The following is a 21,135-nucleotide window of genomic DNA, read 5'->3' on the forward strand; positions in this document are numbered from 1 at the left end:
TTTCAATTCTCGCAATGATTCTCCGTATACAAGTATGGTAGCCATATTTGTTGATATGAACAAATTAAAATTAGTTACGCTGTCTACAGCGTTGTCACACTGTTGATTTCATACTTGGAGAGCATGGATCGTGTAAGAATGGCGGAAGAGAACAGTAAAAAAGTTGTTAATGTTGTACAGATTGTTAGGTGGAGTGTGCAGGAGGATGGCTGTGGGCTAATTAATAAACTTATGGATTTCAGTATATTGCCCAAAGAACGTGCTTACATGTGACAGCGACAATCACGATGTAGAAGAACTGATTTGATTACAGGTAAATTTGACAACAGTACATCAATCATAAAATTGCAGGATACGAAAATGGCGTCTTCGATGATGAACGTTTGCCGTTAAAGTGCTACGAAAATAATATTTTTTATCGGTTCGTAATCACAATTACCGCAAAACCATTCAGGAATAGCCCCCTTGACCATTCTCGGTAAGTTTAGGTTAAGTTAGGTTAGGCAAACATAGTTAAAATTTGGGCTCGAAAAAAACATGCACGGGTAGCCCAACAAACCATTGACGGATAGCCCCACGAACCATTCAGGTACGGTTAGGTTAGGTTAGGATAGGCAAACATAGTTAAAATTTGGGGTCGTAGTAATATCAGGAATGTATATTTCGTTTTTTAAGTATTGGAAACACAAAATCTTCCGGTAAATAATAAGCAATCGTGCCGATCGCGGACCACTCAATGTCACTTATTTTGCAATTTCTGCACGTGACCCCCCAAATTTTAACTTCAAATTCGTGATTAGGAGGCCTCAATTAGTGAGTATGCGAAATATTACAAAAAATCGGGGAGAGGTCCTGTATTGTAAATTCGCTCCTTCATTAATTGTGGAAGCACCGAGCAGAAAGATTTGGTAAGTAAATGTGTGTATTTTATCTTCTGTTTGCATGCTCATGAGGTGTTTTTTTTTTAGTCACTTTACTTGGCGTAGGGACATTTGGTCAGTTGTAGGGACATTTTGACTACGTCTGTAGGGACATTGCCGAAAAATGGTTAGCAACACTGTCGGCTACCAGACGTCAGTGTTCGTTCATGTTCAATTCTGTTTGCGTTCAACAGTACGCGTGTTGCTTATACTGTGTTATTGTAATGTGCTTACTCGTGGCCAGTGCTTTATTGTGTGTTAATTGTTATTCATTCATTACTTATGTCGTTAAACAAATATAGTCTTGAACATAGAGTTTTTATGTACGATAATTACGTGAAAACGAATTCTTGCAGAAAAGTGGTCAGGGATTACGATAGACAGGATCTCTTGAACCTAAGAAACGTGTTGTATTGCTGTTGAAGGAAGTCATTTTCAACATCTCTTATAACACAGGAGGTTAGTGATCATCATTATTATTACTTTTAAATATCATTTTACGCTTTCGGTTTGCTTTATGCGCCGGGATGCTGTCTTCCCTTTCTGTCAACTGAGGATAAAGTAGCGATGTCTAATCTAAGATTAGATGTCAGAAATATGGTGCCGGAAATATTTGTATTTGGGAGGACACCTTTTCCTGCATCCGTGCGACAAGGTACGTGCTTATTTCAATTGTAATTGTAACTGTAATTGTGAAAAGTGGAAACATTACAAAACAAGCGGTTTTCTTACGGACTTCCTGAACGCAATTTGCCGGGACCTGTTGCATGAAGAGTCCGCGGAACGGCCGTCACGCTGGCGGTGAACGACTGAAATAACCTCCCTGTATAACTAGTGTAGCTTTATTGTGGAGTAAGTTTCTGACCATATATTTAATTTTTTTTGCTTGTATGTACACATTGCATGCATTGTAGTTTTTTTGTAGTGCACAGTTATTACAAAAGCATAAAAACACAGTTTTCATATATTTCATGTGTGAACCTATATAGAAATGCCATTCTGTATCTATTATAATTTCTGGTATTTCCAATTATGACTTTCAGCAACATATAATGTTGCATTTCTTTCCAGCGACCTCGAAGGTGATCTCAGGGCCCTGCAGACGAGATACGGCTACAGTTTCATAGAGCTGCAGCTAGATTTCACTATTGATCTCTATCCATTTTACCCGCCAGTTGTGAAGGTGGTTCGTCCTAGACTTCAGGTATGTGCTACCACTATCAGATTTTTTATAGAAATGCCTATTTTATTCCCGTGACAATATTATAACTCTTTATGCCAGTTTCTGGCAAAGACGTTTTAGAGTGCCACAACACAACAATTAGAAGAAACCTAACAATCTGACGAAGCTTTTGCTTTCATCCTGGAGTCTTCATCAGGGCTGGTCAGGAAACGGATACAGAGCTACAGCTCTAATGGATATGCAAAATAATCTAACACAGTTATTTTTAGTAATTTTTATTTGATTTTATCTGCTACGTTTCATTCTGGTTTCCCAGAACTTTTTCAAGCTACACATACAACAACACAACCTCTCATGGCTAGTCACGCTACACTTCTAAGGAATTACAGTAAAACCTCGATTTTACGTTTTTCAGGGGACCAAGTTGTAAAAACTTAAAATTAAAATCCGGGAAAATTGTATAGCATTTTGCGCTACTGGGACCTTGAGAATTGAATGTATAATGTGGGAAAATGTAAAACCAGGATATGTATAATCGGGGTTTCACTGTAATGTGTGTATTTCCTTCTAGGTAAAACTGGGGTTTCCACCTTGCAGGTGTTATAGCTGGCTGTTTCTCCCCTCCCCCCTCCTTCTGGTGGCACTGGCCTTTCCTTTCTCCTTGAACTGATCTTGTAAAGTGAAATCTTCCATTTTTTGTGCAGAAAATTGAAGGTCGCTCTGGAAACAACCTACTTGCTGTCCACATGCATTTTTATTAGTTCTACCCATTTTATTCCAATTTCCCCTTCGTTTTTGTTAATTTTTTCTCCCCCGTTTATGCATATGTGCTCTTGACAGATTGTTAATGGGTTTTTTGACTTAAGAAGATTCTCATGTCATGTGCAGAAAACCCATTTCTTACCTCAAAAATTGTCTAATGCCAGGCTCCGTGGTTAGCACAGTACACTGCTACACTAGTGGTCGCAGGTTCAAATCCCAACTTGATCTGACTCTTCTTTGCAAGTGTCCGTTATTCACTTTCATCATATCATCACTCATTCTGATCTTCGCGATTAGCCAAAAGTTGCAAAGTAAAATAAACCAAATCAAAAAATTATCTAAAAGTCTACAAGATAAAACCGAACACTGCACAAACACACTACACACAAAAATTGCGTTTCGTATGACATGTGAGCCAATATACGAGGTGTGGCTAGAAAAAAACGGACTGTTGCTACAAAATCTTTTATTGGTTATTTTGTACAATACAAACATTATCCCCTTCAACGTACTCCTTTGCACTATTGATACACTGCTCCATATGAATCTTACATTGCTGGTAGCAGTGCTGGAAATGATTTTCTGAAACCATGTTCATAACTGTCGCTTTTGTTTTCACAGATTCTACGGTCGTAAATCTAGTTCCTTTCAGTGCTGATTTGACCTTTGGGAATAAAAAAGGCCGCACGGAGCGAGATCCGGTGAATAGGATGGATGTTCTAACACTGGGATCCCATTCTTGGCCAAAAAAGCCTTGACTGACAATGCCGTGTGGCAGGAATGTTGTCCTGATGAAGAATCCATGACTTGCTTTTCCACAAATCAGGTCGTCGTCTTCTTAGTCGCTCACGAAGGGTCGTCAGCACCGTAATGCAATAACGTTGGTTGACTGTTTGACCTTTGGGCATCCAATTAACATACACAATCCCACGGATGTCAAATCAATTCACCGACATTTGCAATGTTTGATTCCGTTCTTGACGTGCAATGCCATCCAGGACGCGAGTCGTCCGCAATCACTTCTCGTCACTCTAAACCTATGAAACCACTCAAACACTTGCGTGCGTGACAAACACTCATCTCCGTACACTTCCTTTAACAAAACATAGGTTTCTGTGGCAGATTTTCCGAGTTTCATAAGAAACTTCACATTGATACACTGTTCCACTTTTATATTTAACATTCCTCCAACGGAGCACAGACGTACGGTTCACTTCGTCCACAAGCTACAGCGGAACTGAGCACCGCGCACCCTGGGAAATCACACAGTCGATAGGCAGGATATCACGTTATACACTCATGCACTGCTTGACCTTGATGCGCCTGCTGTTTGTTGACAGCAACATCAATCCTTTTTTTTCTAGCCACACCTCGTAGGTACTAACGGAGACAAGTTGAAAGGCAGGAGCTACAGTGAAATGATGAAGATTATATTTTTGTTCTGTTGTGAGTTGTGGTACACTAAATATTTTATTTCTGTTGAAATGAGGGAGCAGCCCCTATTGCTGGACATGTTGTGTTGGATTTTGTGTCAGCCGTAAGGATGGTGCCGTGCAACTCCAGAGAGTACAGGTTGTTCCACGTGTGTGTGTCCTTCCCTCTATTTCAATTAATCATCTTCATGGTTAAGGCTCGACTGGATGTTTGGCAGACGCCAGAGCAACTGTTTGTGAAATTGCCACTCCTTTCAAAAAACTGCTATGATATTCGAAAACCGAAAGAATTCGCATGAATCTCTATGTGGTTTTGTTTTTCCTACTGTCTTTATATTATCAGTAGTATATCAGGCTTATATAGCCACAAAACTATTAAGAATATCTGGGCAACAGTGAAAGCAAACATATGTAATTTTTCAGATTTTGGAATACAATGGCAGTTTTTTGAAAGAAAAGAAAATTCAAAAACAGCCACACTAACATCGGCCTAATGTCAAACCGAGTCAAGACACTTTATGCAGGGTTAGCTTAAAGGAAGTAGACAGCTTAAACTCTTTATAAATTGAAATTTGTTACATAAGAAAGCACTGGTGTACAGAGAAAGTCTTCAAATTTACGGCCTCCACTTTACATTTGGCTTTGTGACGTGAGCATCACGTGAGTCGAGCAGTATGGCCGCTAGCCAGGTGGAGAAGGCTATCTGCATGATCGAATTTGTAAAAACAAATTCTGTTACTATCGTGCAGCGTCCTTTTAGAACACGGTATCGTAAACAACCACCCACAAGGCAGTCAATCTACGATCGGAGCAAGGCATTTGAGGAAAGTGGTTGCCTGTGCAAGGGGAAAAGACGTGTTTGGGGACAACTGGACTATCGCATTGATATCTATCGTGTTACAAAAGGTCACACACAGAACACTTGTAACTTACCAGTGTAAACTTCAGGACATCTCCAAACCATGTAATTCTTACAACTCTTCTTTCTGTAAACTTTGAAAGTGTCTAGGCTAACCCTGTATATACAAAAGTAAAGTACTAAATATGAGAAGGATGTGGGAAAGACATGATCCTACATCAAGAACAATGACGTTTCACTTGAAGCAGTGACAGGAATTGTATAATTTATTTCAGGGTTCCATGATGTTGTGCGTGTCTAGCTTGAAACTGCTTAAGTTAACGTACTGGAATGCAGCTCGTGATATGAAATCTGTTTTGCAAGAGATTAAGAGCTATCTTCAAGCTTGGACCCGATTGGACGTGACAAATGAGCGGAATGATCTCTTGCACTACCCTTCAGGAGCATATCTCGATATAGAGAACGCTCTTCTGCGACTGGCATGGGTATGTATGTTACTATTAAATAAGACTGGCATTGATTAATAATTACACATATATTGGTAGTGTAGCTAATGGAACTGATCACAGTATAACTAGGATGGGATTGGATTAATAGGTTTTGGCTGATGTAAGCATACCAGGTGTGCCGGTTAATAATTCTTAATTGATCCGAAAGAAAACAAGTGTATCTGGGGAGAAAGGTAACAAATGCTTTATTCAAAGTATGCACCATCGCTAGGTATACATTTTGCCCATCTGTTCGTCAAATTGTGGATTCCCTACAATAAAAATAATTCACATTTTGAGGTGATCCAGTCAGCAAGCCATTGTTCGACATCTTCGTAATTGTTGAAGTGTTGCTGGGAAAGTGAGTGAGGCATCGATGAAAACAAGTGGTAGTCCGAAGGGGCTAAGTCTGGTGCGTATGGCGGGTGGGGCAAGAATTCCCAGCCAAGTTCAGAAATTGTGTGTCTGATGCCTTTCCCTGTGTGTGATGAGGCATTGTGCTGCAAAATCACTTTTCCGTGTCTTGTCACCCAATCTGGATCTTTCCTGTGGCATGAAGACGATCAGATATGGTTTGGCGACCAACATTTAACTTCTCTGCCAGTTGTTGTTGCGTTTGCGTATTGTCTTTGCCCAAAAGTGCTTGCAATTCGGCATCTTGGAATTTTTTCGTCTGGCCCGAGCGATCTTTGTCTTTCAAGTCGAGATCACCACTTTTGAAGCGTTGAAACCAACGCACGCACGCATCTTGTGTTAGGACATTGTCACCGTACGTTTCCACAAGGATACGATGGCTTTCACTCGCGTTTTTCTTTTGATTGAACAAGAAAAGCAGCACATGCTCGTTATTTGGTTTGAAGGTCAACATGTTTACCACACACAGCCTATATCACGATCACTCGCACTCGGTTGCACATCCACGACGTTTTGACAGGTACTGTCCTGGCAACACACTGACGTAACAGTTGAGACTGTGTACCAACCCTTGCTTCCAGCACCATCCAGCGACGAAATTAAGAATTATTAACCGGCATACCTGTATTAGAGTATTGGTAAATTAATTGTAAAATAGCTGGAAAATTCATGGAATTTGTTTTGGCAAAAGATGTGAGAACGATGTACCGCTTAGCATATGTTACTTCCCTATTTCTCACTTCAGTCATTTTATAGGGGCATGTAGGGCATCTGACTATCATGCGAGAGACCCAGGTTCGATCCCTGGTGGGGAGAACCTTAATTTTTTCCACCTGTTCAAGCGCATCGTATAAAGTGAGTACCTGGAGTAAATCCAGCCATGGGTATGGTGCTGATCACATCACCACCACCTTCGGCCGTGATCAAGAAAGTGTGGGGCCCTAATTCCACACCCACTATACGCCTTCAAGGCATGGTGCAATACACAGGGGAGCACTTTACTTTTTTATGTAAAGAACTTCATGGTTGTAAAGGATTTATCTGCTACATTTTGTCGAGGAAATCCAAATTTCTTATTGAAACAAAAGACTGTTTTTAGAGTATTGAATTCAGATCTAGGATTCCAAGAATTGGTACACCCTCTTCCCGATGCAGCCATTTAGACAGTTTCTTTCAGCAGATAATTTGAAACTGCATGCCTTTGTTTTAGGTGAGTGAAATCCCATCTCGAGCAAACATGAGGTTCCCTACCTTGGAACAAGAGGCCGCGCCATCTGTCACGGAATCTGTTCCTAAGAGGGCAAAGACAAGTTCGGAGACACAGAAGTCTTTCCCCGCAGGCACCGGTTACAGCACGTGGAAGTCCAAAGGGTGGGATGTCAGAGCTTATGTGGCTGCTCAAAACGAAAAGGACAAAAAGGTTAGTTGTACCTGTGTCAATAATATGAAGGCAAATCGAAAAGTCTTTTATGACAATAAAATTAATATATTGTCATATTAAGATTTGAAATGGTTAGGCTAAGTTCAGAGTTCCACATTTGTGTAATAATAATAATAGTTTTGGTCATATGATTACTCCAAATGTATTCATATAATGCAATTAAATATGTCTGAAATTGCAATTTGGGCTAATTCTAATAAATATGATGTTTAAAAAAAGAACAATTTGTATATTAGGACAAAATTATAAAATTGTGTAATATTTTGAATTGACATTTATAACATTTATTTTTTGACTGATAATATAGAAAAAACAATATCTTTAAAACATATGTATTCTTTCAAACTAACAAGATAAGAAACATTGAAATTTATAATTATATGTATTGAAATTGTGTGAATTTGCATTGGCATCAAGGTTTATATACAAAGGTCAACTCTGTAAGATTGTTTAGTGTATAAATATGATGTCATCCGTTGGAATTTTGTAATTGCTAGATCAGTACATTCTTATATACATTGCAAGATAGCTGTAACAGGGTAAATATGTACATTTACTTCACAAACATTCAGGTTGTTAAGCACTTAGTGACAAACTTATAAAAAACAATTGAAGATGACACATGCTAAAAATCTTTCTTGAACTAATCACTCTGATACTAGTGGTCTGTGACATTTAAAAAAAGGGCATGATGGAATGAGGATAAGTACAAATATAGAAATTTGTGATGGATATTTGTACAATTATTAATATTTTTAAAGGAATATACTTTACAAGTTAATCTTAAATAGTTTGTTTAAACTACAAAGAGGCATTTTTTCACATAACTACAAGGGTTGATCAAATGAAAAGGTACAAAACGACACTGTCAGTGTAAATGAATACTTTATTCAAAGTATCCTCCATAGGCCTGAGCACATTGATCCCATTGATGAACGAGCCAAATGATTCCTTTTTCCCAGAATTATTTTGGCCGTGACGCGACCCAGTCCTTCACAGCATCCTTGAGTTCATCGTCCGAGGTGAAGCGCTTTCCTTTGAGATGCTTTTTCAGGGGACCAAACACATGGAAGTCACAGGGGGATAAGTCCGGACTGTAGGGTGGATGGTCTAGCTGCTCCCACTTGAACCTGGCCAGTTCCGCGTATGTGACCATGGAGACGTGTGGACGTGCGTTATCATGGAGCAGAACCACACCCTCCGTGAGCAGCCCCGGTCGTTCGTCTTCCCCGTAAACGTTCACCATCCGGCGATGAATATCGGCCGGTTTAACACCTTCCGCTGTCAGAAAACGGATAACGCCTCGCTGCTCCTCAACAGTCGAATTTGCCAATGTTAACGCCATCCTGTCCGAACACGCACTGCCGCGTCACTCTGTATCGGAGCCTCTGCTCTCTCTCCTGCGCATGCGTGTTCCCCTGCATGCTCCGATGCCACGTGGCGACTCCAATCGCACCCCTACGTATCACGCTACGTTCTCCCATCGTGGCATCGGTATTATATAAACAATTCCGTTGTTACGACGTTTCGTACCTTTTCATTGGATCAACCCTTGTAGGTCTTGAAAGTACTTTCATAATGGCAAAAAACGATTTGGGACTTGTGAAATAACCCAAGGATGTGTGAAAAGTGCCAAGTTTAATTTGAAGCAGGGAATTGTTATCTGCTTTCATCTGCATTATCAGCAAGTATATGAATAATGCAATACCTCAAATTAAAGTTTTGTGGGATAAGACATATAGTGATATAAATATCTTCTACATTTTGGATGTGATTTAACCAAATGTTGATTTTTGAAAATTGAAGGATGGAAGCCATCTTGTAGAAAACCTGGATGAAGAAATTGACATATTGATTATACTCAAATTAGATAAGATGCATTCTAAAATACACGAAAAAGACTTACTCTTCTTTAAGAGAAAATTTCAAAGAAAAATTTTCTTTATTTAAATTACGTTTGTATGTTATAAATGGTCTTGTTAACCAATGCATAATTGGATGATGTAACTTTTGTTTCCTTTATTAATATATTTAGCATAATAATACTTATAACTGTTTCAGCATAAAGTAAATGCTTATTCCTTAGCAAATGTAAGCTAGTATTTCCTTTTCAGCATATATTCATAACTTCCTACTGTGTTAACACATTAGTTTGAATTCTGATTGGTTACTATTACACACCAGATAGGTAGGGGCATGCATATTTCGTTTTGGACGAAAAAACGAAATTTGAAAAAACACATTGTAGTGTTAATTTTTCATGTTTTTGAAAGGTGTGAGATGCAGTTTGTGACCATGTTTTGTCACGAAATAATGCGAAATGAACTTCAAAAAGCGAAATTAACTCTTAAACACGAAATTTACCATTTATATACCGACGCGACACTTTCTGAAGTCTGAAGTATCCTGTGAGTTATGCAATTCCCGGAAAATTGATTAATTCTGCTGTTAATATTGGAGAAGCAAAAATGGACTCCTTTACACAGAAATAAACTTAATTCTCTTATAACTACATAAATGTGCTATTAGAAGTGAAATGTTAATTCTGTGGAATAAGTGTAGTTTTTAAATCAAATTTAGGATTATATTCACAATTTTAAAACAAAAATGTATTTTTATATACCACTTTTCATCCAATTTTTCACCGCTATAACACCGATATTTCAATTTATTTACCGCTTTTGAACCCGAAATTGACTCAGTTTTTGTACCGAAATTTTGCTTTTTTATTTACCAAAAATATGTGCCTCTACAGATAGGTAAATAAGTAACATGATGTGCCGGTCAGAACTTCAGATTTAACCGAGGGCATTTTCCAAGGTGAAACAGATTTACAGAATTGGTTGACCACGCTGTCTTCTCTATCACGTCCTTTTATTTTCGTAATACTTTTCACACCACTAGTTTAGAGATGACGCTGTTGTTCTTCGTCACAAATGAACACGTGGAAATCACTGTGAGCAAGGTCTGGACTATATGGTGCATGCTCCAGAATCTCCCATTGGAATGACTGAAGTCTGTTGATGGTCCTGTGGCCTGGCGTTATCGTGGAGGATAATCACATTGTCCACTTCGAGAATCCCTTGGTGCTTTTTCCTGATGGCAGCTCGCGGACATGAGAGTGTGCCACAATAGCTGTCAGTGTTGATGGTGTCACCTTGTGGTATGAAACCCAGCTGGAGTGGTCCTTGGCGATCCACAATTCTCAAAGTGAAATACTCGTCCCCATACGTCGGCTGCATTTCCCTAAGGATCTTGATGGGCATTCGTCCCTTGCTCCATAGAAAGCTAATAACACTTCGCTGCTCATACGACGTGTACAATGTATTCACTACAAGCCGGCAGTGTCCGTGACTACATGTTGAGTTCTACAGCCATCTTTCCAAATAACAGCAGCATCATGCCGAGGAGCAGCCGAAAGTTAATGCTGGGCCTTTCCAAGAAGAACCTATGTGTATCTCAGTTTCTCAATCACATTAATATTTCAGCTGGAAAAAAATAGGGGCAATGACTTATTGATTTTCCCTCGTATAATTCATAAATGTTCTCGCATTGAAATTCATGCCAGTACAGTGGAACCCCGATTTTCCGTTCCTGGATTTAACATTTTCCCACATTATGCATTGAATTTTGATGGACCCAGCATAGCTAAATGTTATAAAATTTTCCTCGATTTTACATTTTCCTGCATTTTAATGGTCCCCTGAAAAACATAAAATCGAGATTTCACTGTATGTCCATTTCCTAAGTACACTAGTGTCCAAAACTTAAGTATAATGCTAAAATTTGCTTTTAAAAGCCGAGGAGAGTCTTGCGGGCACGAAAAATGCAGCATACGACACGTATTGTTGATGAGGCGCATTGAACAGAGCGTCGCCAGCGTTATCCTGGCTCTCTATGGGAGGAAAGCAAACACTAGTGCTTGGAGCCGAAATGCGTGCATTCTGTGTACGCCTGTTGTAGTGAGCGGAAGGTACTGCTGAGGTGAATGTGGCAAGAGACAGCAGAAATATGGCAGAAGGACATAATTTGGACACGTTTTCCAAGGGTTTGATCATCGGGCACCTGGAACGAGGTGACACCCAAGACAGCAGTAGCACGAGCCCTCAATGTGCCACAAAGTGTTGTGTCCAGCTTGTGGAAACAGTTTCAGGAGAGACATCAGCCATAGACCCGGTGGAGGCAGTCCACGTGTGACAACTCCAAAACAGGACCGATATCTGACCGTGACTGCGTGGCAACTGTCAGCGTAGCTTACAGTCGCCTCAGGGGTGAGAGTTTCACGCCAAACTGTATACTGGAGACCGGGTGCCAGTGTTTTGAATGCCGGACGACCAGTAACATGTCTTCCACTGACTGCAGCGCACAAAAGGGCCCGTTTACTGTGGTGTAGAGAACATCACCATTGGACCCGCAATGAATGGAGCAGCATACTGTTCACGGATGAATCCCGATATAGTGCCCAGAATGATTCCCATCACACACTGATCTGGTGTGAACAGGGAATCCGCTTTCATCCCATTAACATTGTGGAAAGGGATCGGTATGGTGCTAGTGGGGTTTTGGTCTGGACAGGCATTATGGTAAATGGTCATACGAACCTGCACGTGTTCGATGCTGGATCCGTCACTGGCCAGCACTACCGGGACGAGGTTCTTCATACCCATGTTCGATTTTTTAGGGGCGCAGTCGGCCCACAATTTTCGTAGATGACAATGCCTGTCCTCATCGAGCCAAACTGGTGGACGACTATCTAGCGACTGAAGACATTCAACGAATCGAGTGGCCAGCATGATCTCCAGACCTTAACACTATTGAACATGCCTGGGGCATATTGGAGAGACGTGTGGGAGCCCGCCAGCCACCCCCCAGGATGAAGCCGGAGCTCTGCACTGCTCTTCGGGAGGAGTGGAATCAGCTTCCCCAAGAGCTCCTCAACAACCTGCTCTTCAGCATGGAGCATCGGTGCCAATCATGTGTGGCTGTTCAGGGTGACCATACCCCATATTAACCTGTTTTCTGTGGCTCCAGTGCATTCCACAGTGTTTTTGTTGTATGTGTTTTGGTTCATTTTTTGCATTTGTGGTGTGTGACGTCTGCTACCATGGTTTCTTGCATATGTGGTCTGTTCCATGTGGTGTATGTGGTATGTTGGCTCCCTTTGGTGCAGTTTCTTTACGTTTTACGGGCCCTCTATCCCCAAACGGTCATTATGCTTAAGTTTTGGACACTAGTGTATTTGTGCTATGTATTCTAAACAGCGGCGGCTCAAGGTGGAGAGCCGCCGTGCCATGGCACTACCCTCAGAAGAAATGCATACCTAGCCCAAGTATTATTAAATTAATACATTGATAGTTTACAGACAAGGAGATTTGAATCTTGCAATCGGTCAAGCGGACGTGACGACCGCCCCCAACCTCCTCACTGCATCGCCAGCTGTTTCATACCCTCGGCGAGGCAGCGGTCCATGCCACCCAAGAGCTGGCCTAACCAAGTTGAAACACGTGCAGAAGGTTGGAGAAGTCTCAGCGAGTAACATTTCCGCCATGAGCCGGGAAGAAGGTGTCAGGGGGTGGTGTTAGCCAATGGGGTTAGCTCATAAGACATCAGCCGTGCCCGTTTTCGCTTGGCACAGCGAGGGAACTTTCGCAGTGTTGACACAGTTGCCATCTTCAGAGATAAGTCGCTAAATACGACGGATTTGTAAGACCTGTTGGGGAAGTAATTCGTGAAAAAGGTACTATCTACTTTTCTGCCAACTTTGGAGAAACGAACCTAGTATTTGTCCAAAGTTAAATGAACATTTTGATAATAGATAGATGCGCCTAGAGGGCCATCCAGACTTTTTAAAAATGTAAAAGTAAAAAATCCTATGGTGATGCGAATTTCCTTTGGCATTTCGACAATTTCTTTTTACATCAAATGTCTAGAATATTTTCAACATCCAGTTGGAATTCGTGTGCATGGGGGAGGAGAAGGTGAGAAGATTTGTTTTCCCTTCCTCTTGTAATTGTGTTTTTAGTGAAGTGTCCTGTAGTGTATAAAGATAGGTTAGTGAGTGAAGATGAATCGTATTAGTGTTATTACTTAAATACACACTGTTTTCCACGTTACCAAACGAGGATAAACATCTTGGCCAGTGGGTCGACCTGAAGGAGGAGGCAGGGGCATTGCGGAGTTTTTTTTTCCTTCAATTTCTTGATAACGTTGGCACTACCCATCATACTTGCCGCCGGCCGCCACTGATTCTAAATGTAATATTTGTTTTAGGTCAGCGCAGGATATTAGGAATGACAAGAGACAGCCGATGTAGGCATATTGCTGTATTGGTTTAAATTACCAATAATTTTACTAATCTGATATATCTATAAATATCCTGATTTTTAATATTTTTTTGCAAAATTCTACCATTCTGTTGTTATATTTATAAATATATAATTCATTTATCATGGTTTTGTAAAATGAATGTCTAAATGTGCAATTGGTCTAAAAATTTATTTTGAAATTGCCTGGAAAACATGGAAAGTAAAGTAATCGAAGACAACAATGTTGATAATTATCTTCCACCAACAAGATTACATGGTTTTGACTTCCCTTTTTAACCCTTTTTCAGCCCACATTCCCTTTTTTTTTCCCCCTTTTCAAAAAATACCTTCCTTGGTCTCTTTATTGACAAGATGACAAATATTTTGTGTGACTTTATTTTCCCTAAACAAAACATTTAACAATTGTGTCATTTGGTGCAGCTTCCCTCCATGAGTGTTGGAAGTACGTTGCAGCGATTGTTGCAACAGTCCAATCTGGGCTTAAGTAGTAACAAACGCATTGAAAGCCTGTTGAGTTGAAAATGTACTTATCTGCTATATTAAGACTTTTATTGTGAAGTTTTTTTTAGAATAGTTTTAAGTTAACAGTGACGACAGTATTGATTGTTAGTGAAATGGCGAAGCCTGGTACAAGCGGCACCAAGCTATGGAATGCGGTAAACTGTCGCAAGGAAGATTTCATTGAAACAGATGGTAACGCTGTTCTTTATATTCAAAAAAAGGAAATAAAACAGACTATAGTTTACTTTTGCACTCTACTAAAAATATTATTTTAAATGAAAGTTCAATATGTACCATTCATGTTTAAAAAGGGATACGTAGAGGCACATATTTTTGTTAAATAAAAAAGCAAAATTTCGGTGCAAAAACCGAATCTATTTCGGGTTCAAAAGCGGTAAATAAAATAAAATTTTAGTGTTATAGCGGTGAGGAATTGGATGAAAAGTGGTATTTAAAAAAGATGTTTTAATTTCAAAATTGTGAATATAATTCTAAAATTGATTTAAAAACTACACTTATTACGCCAAATTAACATTTCACTTCTAGTAACACATTTGTGTAGTTATCAGACTATTAAGTTTATTTCTTTTTAAAGGTGTCCGTTTTTGCTTCTCCAATATTAACAACAGAATTAATCAATTTCTATGAATTGCATAACTCACAGGATAATTCAGACCTTGGAAGGTGTCGCATCGTTAAATAAACCCTAAATTTCGTGTTTAAGAGTTTTATTTCGCATTTTGCAGTTCATTTCGCATTATTTCGTGACAAAACATGGGAGCAAAGTGCATCTCACACCTTTCAAAAACATGAAAAATTAACACTACAATGTGTTTTTTGACATTTCGTTTTTTCGTCAAAAACGAAATATGCATTCCCGTAGGGATGCGTTAAATTTCTTGCATTTTTTACCTTACTTCATACGAAATTTAATGTAGCCCTTTTTGTATATACCGTATTTACGCATGTATAATGCGCACCCTGGTTTTTGATGGGTAAAAGTGACAAACAATTATATCTTGTATATAATGCGCAGTATAATTCAGGTTCAAGAAATGGCTTTCTTAGTTGTAGGTCGTAAAGCTGTTGCTATGCCAATCAAGAGTGAATGACATCATACCTATTCAACGAGTCACCTCTTGATATGTGGACCAAGAGGAGAATATCCTCTTGTGTAAACAAGCAAAGTGAAAAATCATTGGAAATGGCCTTCAAACTTTTATACATGGTTTTGCTCATTTCTTCTTTACTTTTTCTAAAAAAGAACTTCAAAATTTATACTTTTACTGTGACTAATGTAACATTTATAAAAGACACATTCAGGGCCCTCAAACTAGTTGTTAGCAGCACAAGATTTATTCCATTAATTATCCTTATCTTGTCTTTCATCCAAAGTACCATAAAAATCAGAACGTTCCTTCATTTTGTGATTAACTTATTTCAACCGGATTAGTGTCGCCATCTTGAATGTAATCAGAAACTGCATAATTTAAGCTTGACAACGATATATAACATGATAGGGTTCTGTAAACATGAAAAATCAATGCAAGTGTCACAAAATCATGGAATGACCTTTTTCACGTATGCTGCCCGAATTATTCCGTGCATATTACACACTACAGTTTTTGGGGGCAAGAATTTTATAAAATGTGTGCATTATACATGAGTAAATACGGTAAATGGTAGATATTGTGCTTTCATTTAATAAACTATAGTCCTTTTTTTTTTTCAGCAATAATTTTCTCTTTTTTGTACTGTTTAGAGTAAATTTTTTCTTTTTAAAATCTGGTCTCTAGTCATGAAGTCACCATTGGTCTTTGCAGATCGAGTCTGTGTTGAAAATGATTCTAGATGAGCTTCAGAAACACAGGAAGCAGCAAAGAATGGTTCCGGATGTTCAGTTCCAAAGATTCCAGAAGAACACTCTGCAGCTTGACGACACTTACACAAGTTTCACGTTTCCTTCGACCAGTTCCGTCAATAAAGACAGTAGCAACGAATCAGTTGCAAAAGACTCGGGAGCGGACATGTCCTTCTCTGAAGAAAGGCTGGAGACCGTTTCGTTGTCTGCAGAAACTAGGCACCGTCCGTTCGGTAGTGTGTGTTCAGTGAGTGATGTTAATACGACCAACTGTGATATTCCCTTGTCTGTGAAGTCTCACTCGTCTAACAACGTGGGACAAGAACAAAATGTCGACCGAAGTTTGGTAGATTCCGGGGTCGACATAACGCACGGTGCATCTTCCTCGGTGGTAAGCCCGGTGGATCCTATTGATGACCTATTTGGTGTGCTGGAGGCTTCGTCCCTTGTGCCTTTCCTGGAAATGAAGCTGGGTGTTGATTCTTTCTTAGAGATTTCCCAGCATGCATCGGTAAGTTCTGGTTTAATTTCATTCTAAATATAGGGTTTATTTGGGTGCTTATCATGTATTGCTAGAAGTTAGGTGAAGGTATGCTGTGACTGCATGAGGGAATGTGAAGGTATGGCTCCACAGATTCTCCATCTTGGCCATTTGTGGCAGGGTGTGATCAGCACCACAGTCTAGCCACCTTTATCCCTGAAGGTTGTTTCTGGGTACCTATATACAGAGGTTGTTCGCTTTATATCCGACCATTTTCGATTCAGTGCTGCCACCTGGCATATCATGCTGGAACTATGGGTCTGCTGGCAGGAGCAGTGTTGTGTCTGACCTTGTAGGTGCATGAGTGTTGGTAGTGAATGTTATCAAATGGCGCCGAAAATCAACCGGTATTGGGAGGGTTACGTAATGGCCCTTTTCCGTGCTAAGTTTTCATATGTACGTATTGTGAAACAGTGTCGGGAGAATGGGTTAACACTCGGGGTGACTACCGCAAAAGCTATTGTGGCCCGTTACACACAACAGGCTCTCGTTGCGAAACATTCACCCACGAGAACCACCAGGAGAAGGGCTGCAACCAAAGTGTCACCCGTAGTGCGAAGGGGGATCCGTCGATTGGCATGCCAAGAAAATCCCCCGACTCAACGTGATATGGCCCACAGATTTCACCTCGCACCGTCAACTGTGAAGAAAACAATTCGCAAGCACCTCAGGTTGAAGTGTGTGCGGAAGGCCCGTGTACACCACCTTCTACCACGTCACATTGCCGAACGTAAGACGAACTGCAGGAGACTGTATGAAAAGTACCTGGCAGGTTCCAAATGGAAGAAAGTTGTCAATGCATGAATCATATATCCATCTCACTGCTGGTGGTCACATTCGGGTGATCACATACCGTGACATTGACGGCAAGAGGTGCAGCAACTTTGTTCGTCAGTGCAGGGGAAGTTTCCCTCGTGGCTTTATGGTTGTGACGGGATTCAGATGTGAGGGTAAGTTGATGATACGCAAGGTGGACAAAAACGTGAAGGTATATGCCAGATACTTCCAAGACTCCATTCCGACACCTATCTATCGGAGAGACATCCCACAATTGTGTGGAATGGACGCGAACCAGGTGATGATCCATATGGACAGGGCTTCGAGTCATTTCGCCAGAACATCACTACGTTTTCATCAGGAAATGGCAGAGGAATTAGGAATTCGTGTCATTCCGTTTGAGACATTCCTGTGAAAAGCCCAGATGCCAGTCCGATGGATTTTTGCGCATTTGGACTGTTGAAACGACGTCTTCAACATCGCCGCACGCACACCCTGGATGGTCTATGGAAAGCTTGCAGGGAGGAGTGGGACAGAATTCCCATTCCTGTTCTGCGCCGGAGCTTGCTGCAATGGAAACTGCAATGCTTGGCGATAGTCCACAATGCTGGGGGTCCAATAGAACATGATCGGTGGTGGCGGCATGGTATCTCTTAAGGTGAGTACCCGTCAGAAATGGTCGGATACAAAGTGAACAACCTTCTGTATTAGATGCCGGGCCAACCTCTGTAGCAGAGTGGTGAGCATACTACGACGACGGGAGTCCTAGCCAGCCTAGGCATTCTTTTCGAGTGTCCCTTCATCAATTCCTTCATCAATTTCATCATATGAGGGAGAGTCAGTTGAAAATCTTCATTTGTTTTTGTTTCTTACCTAGTAGATTTCTGTATGTGGAGTTGCACACGTTTGCTGCATTTTAGCGTGGACCTGTTTCTGATCTACACATATTTTCAAGTTTGAGTTAGTGCCTTACCTTATGAAGAATAAGTCTTTGAGGTTGTAACGAAGTTGCGTGTTTAAGGTTTTATATTTGTAAAATGTTAATCTTTTTAAGGTGGCCGCGGTGGCTCAGTCGGTAACGCGTCTGACTACCATGCTCAAGGTCCCGGGTTCGATCCCCGGCCGGTTCAAATCCGGGAACTTTTCTAACGTTGGAAGTGGCCCCGGCGCCCACCCAGCGTCGAATAACATGGGTACCTGGGGGAAACCCTGGGGGGTAAAGGCGGTCAGGGGCATGATGCTGATCACATCACCCCCACTCACGACCGGATCAAGAAAGTGTGGGGCGTTACCCCCATACCCCCTATACGCCTTCATAGCGTGGTGCTATGCACAGGGGAGCACTTTACCCTTTACCCTTTTTACTTAATTCTAATAATGTGCAAGATATCGCAGACAACTTTAGTTAAATTGGTACAGTTGTGGTTGGAACTTGTACGTGGGTGACACTAAAAGTTTTTAGATGCGGCAACACTGATTGCAGTAATACATTGTCTCTAGGATATGTTGAAGTTAGTAGTCTGTGAAGTGTGACAATGCTGCAGAATGTTGTTAATTGTTGTGTGCCAGAAATTAGTCAATTATTGTCGTGTGTGTACAATAAAATGGATTTAACACGGGAGCACTTCAGAGCAATGATTTTTTACGATTTTCGAGCAGGTTTAACGCAGCAGCAATGTTATGAAAGGCTCCGAAATGCATTTCAGGAGGAAGCCCCATGCCGTGCGACTGTGTTTAATTGGTTTTTAGAATTTCGACGTGGACGTCAGAAACTCAGTGATGAATTACGTGATGGTCGTCCTGTGACAGCAACTTCTCAAGAAAACGTCGACAGAGTGCGTCGCATGATAGAGGAGGATAACCGGGTGACATATGCAGTTATTAGTGCAACACTGGGTATTGGTATGAGTCAGGTTCAAACGATCCTGCATGACCACCTTGGTGTCAGGAAGCTCTGTGCCAGATGGATCCCACACCATCTGACTCAGGAGCAAAATCAGGCACGGGTCACATGGTGCATGAAAATGCTGGACAAATTTAGCCAAGGACAATCAAATGCAGTGTATGACATCGTAACAGGTGACGAAACTTGGGTGTACTGTAATGAACCCGAGAGCAAACGACAGTCGACGCAGTGGATCTTCCCGGATGAAGACCCACCAACAAAAGTCAGGAAGGGACGAAGTGTTGGCAAACAAGTGGTTGCCACTTTCTTCAGTCGGATGGGCCATATTGCAACAGTGCCGCTACAGGGACGTCGGACCGTTAATGCTGAATGGTACACTACGGTTTGTTTACCGGAGATCGTGCGGAAAGTTCGTGAAAAATGCCCACGAAGTCGCATTATTGTGCATCAAGACAATGCACGCAGCCATACAGCAGTATGAACAATTGAATTCTTCAAACCCTCCAACATCGAAGAAATGACTCATCCTCCTTACAGTCCCGACCTCGCCCCTTGTGTTTTCTTCCTGTTCCCTAAAATCAAGGATACATTACAAAGTTCTTCATTTCCTACTCCCGAGGAGGCAGTCACCGCCTTCGTTCAGTGCATTCAAGAGGTGCCTGCAGATGTGTGGTCCCAGTGTTTTCACACTTGGTTTGAGCGGATGAACAAGTGTATCAACTGTCATGGAGAATACTTTGAAAAATTATAGCATTCATACTTTTGGTCTCCAGTGTTTTACTTGCGCGTGTCTAAAAACTTTTAGTGTGACCTATCGTATATATGTTTGGAAATACGTCATAATCTGTTTGTGTTGACATCACTTTCCCATCTCAGCAGAGGAAGTGAACCCGCCTGAATGTTTTCACCGGATGACAGACTCAGTTGAAAAACAGGTGAAGGTGAGGAATCAACAGGAACGTGGTAACAGTTAATGGAATGCCAGAATAGTGTTATTGGTTGGCATTAATTTCGTTTCTTTCTAGCGATACTCGAAAATAATAATTAGATACAGAGACTTTCATGTATTTACGTTTGTCTTGTCTAACATTAATTCTATATGTATTTGTGTTTAGTGATTGTCATTTGATATGCTATAGAATTGTTCTTTACGTCTCTTCAGGCAAAACAAAGAAACATAAGTAAATCTGTACATTGCTTGTAAGTCCACATACGATAGGAAATATAAGTGATTATAAAACTGCGTTTAACTTTGAAAACCATGTTCTGTTTCTTTTCTACCCAGCATGCCCTAATGAGTGATAAAAAGTCTCATGTTCCCGACAAAAGGAGCAGGGGACTAACTTTATGGTGGGAGTACGTTGCAAGGTCCATGTTCAGTCACTTATGAGTAGAGCCCGGATTTTTATGTAATATCAAAGTACAAAATATATACATAAATATGTAACAATAATTGATAAAATATGTACCTAAATATGTATTATCAAAAGAGTATCCAAGCAATTTCAAGAATTCTGCTAGGTATTTATTTTATTTGAACATATTCAATGTAATTTTAAATCATAAGTTGTTCAAATTAAAATTTGTATCAAATTTATAAACTTACAACAACGTGCACATATTTAAGGAACCAATTTTGTCAACTATTAATTACTTTTCACATCGCAAATTATTGCAGAATATGTAAATATGTACGAGAGCTCTTTGTAACTTTCGAAACATT

At 40.5% G+C, this 21,135-nt stretch overlaps 1 protein-coding gene across 1 annotated transcript in view; it reads left to right on the forward strand.

The window, feature by feature from the left end:
- The window catches only part of LOC145981878 (uncharacterized), a 106,189-nt gene that overhangs the window by 32,347 nt on the left and 52,707 nt on the right, over window positions 1-21,135 (forward strand). The window contains exons 9-12 of the mRNA XM_083115358.1: window positions 1,992-2,124; window positions 5,433-5,642; window positions 7,270-7,479; window positions 16,151-16,699. Of these exons, the coding sequence (XP_082971484.1) occupies window positions 1,992-2,124; window positions 5,433-5,642; window positions 7,270-7,479; window positions 16,151-16,699 (1,102 nt within the window). The remainder of the gene's footprint in view (window positions 1-1,991; window positions 2,125-5,432; window positions 5,643-7,269; window positions 7,480-16,150; window positions 16,700-21,135) is intronic.

Source organism: Lepisma saccharinum, chromosome 30 (genome assembly GCF_977018435.1).
Source record: "Lepisma saccharinum chromosome 30, izLepSacc3.1, whole genome shotgun sequence".
Lineage (NCBI taxonomy): Eukaryota > Metazoa > Arthropoda > Insecta > Zygentoma > Lepismatidae > Lepisma > Lepisma saccharinum.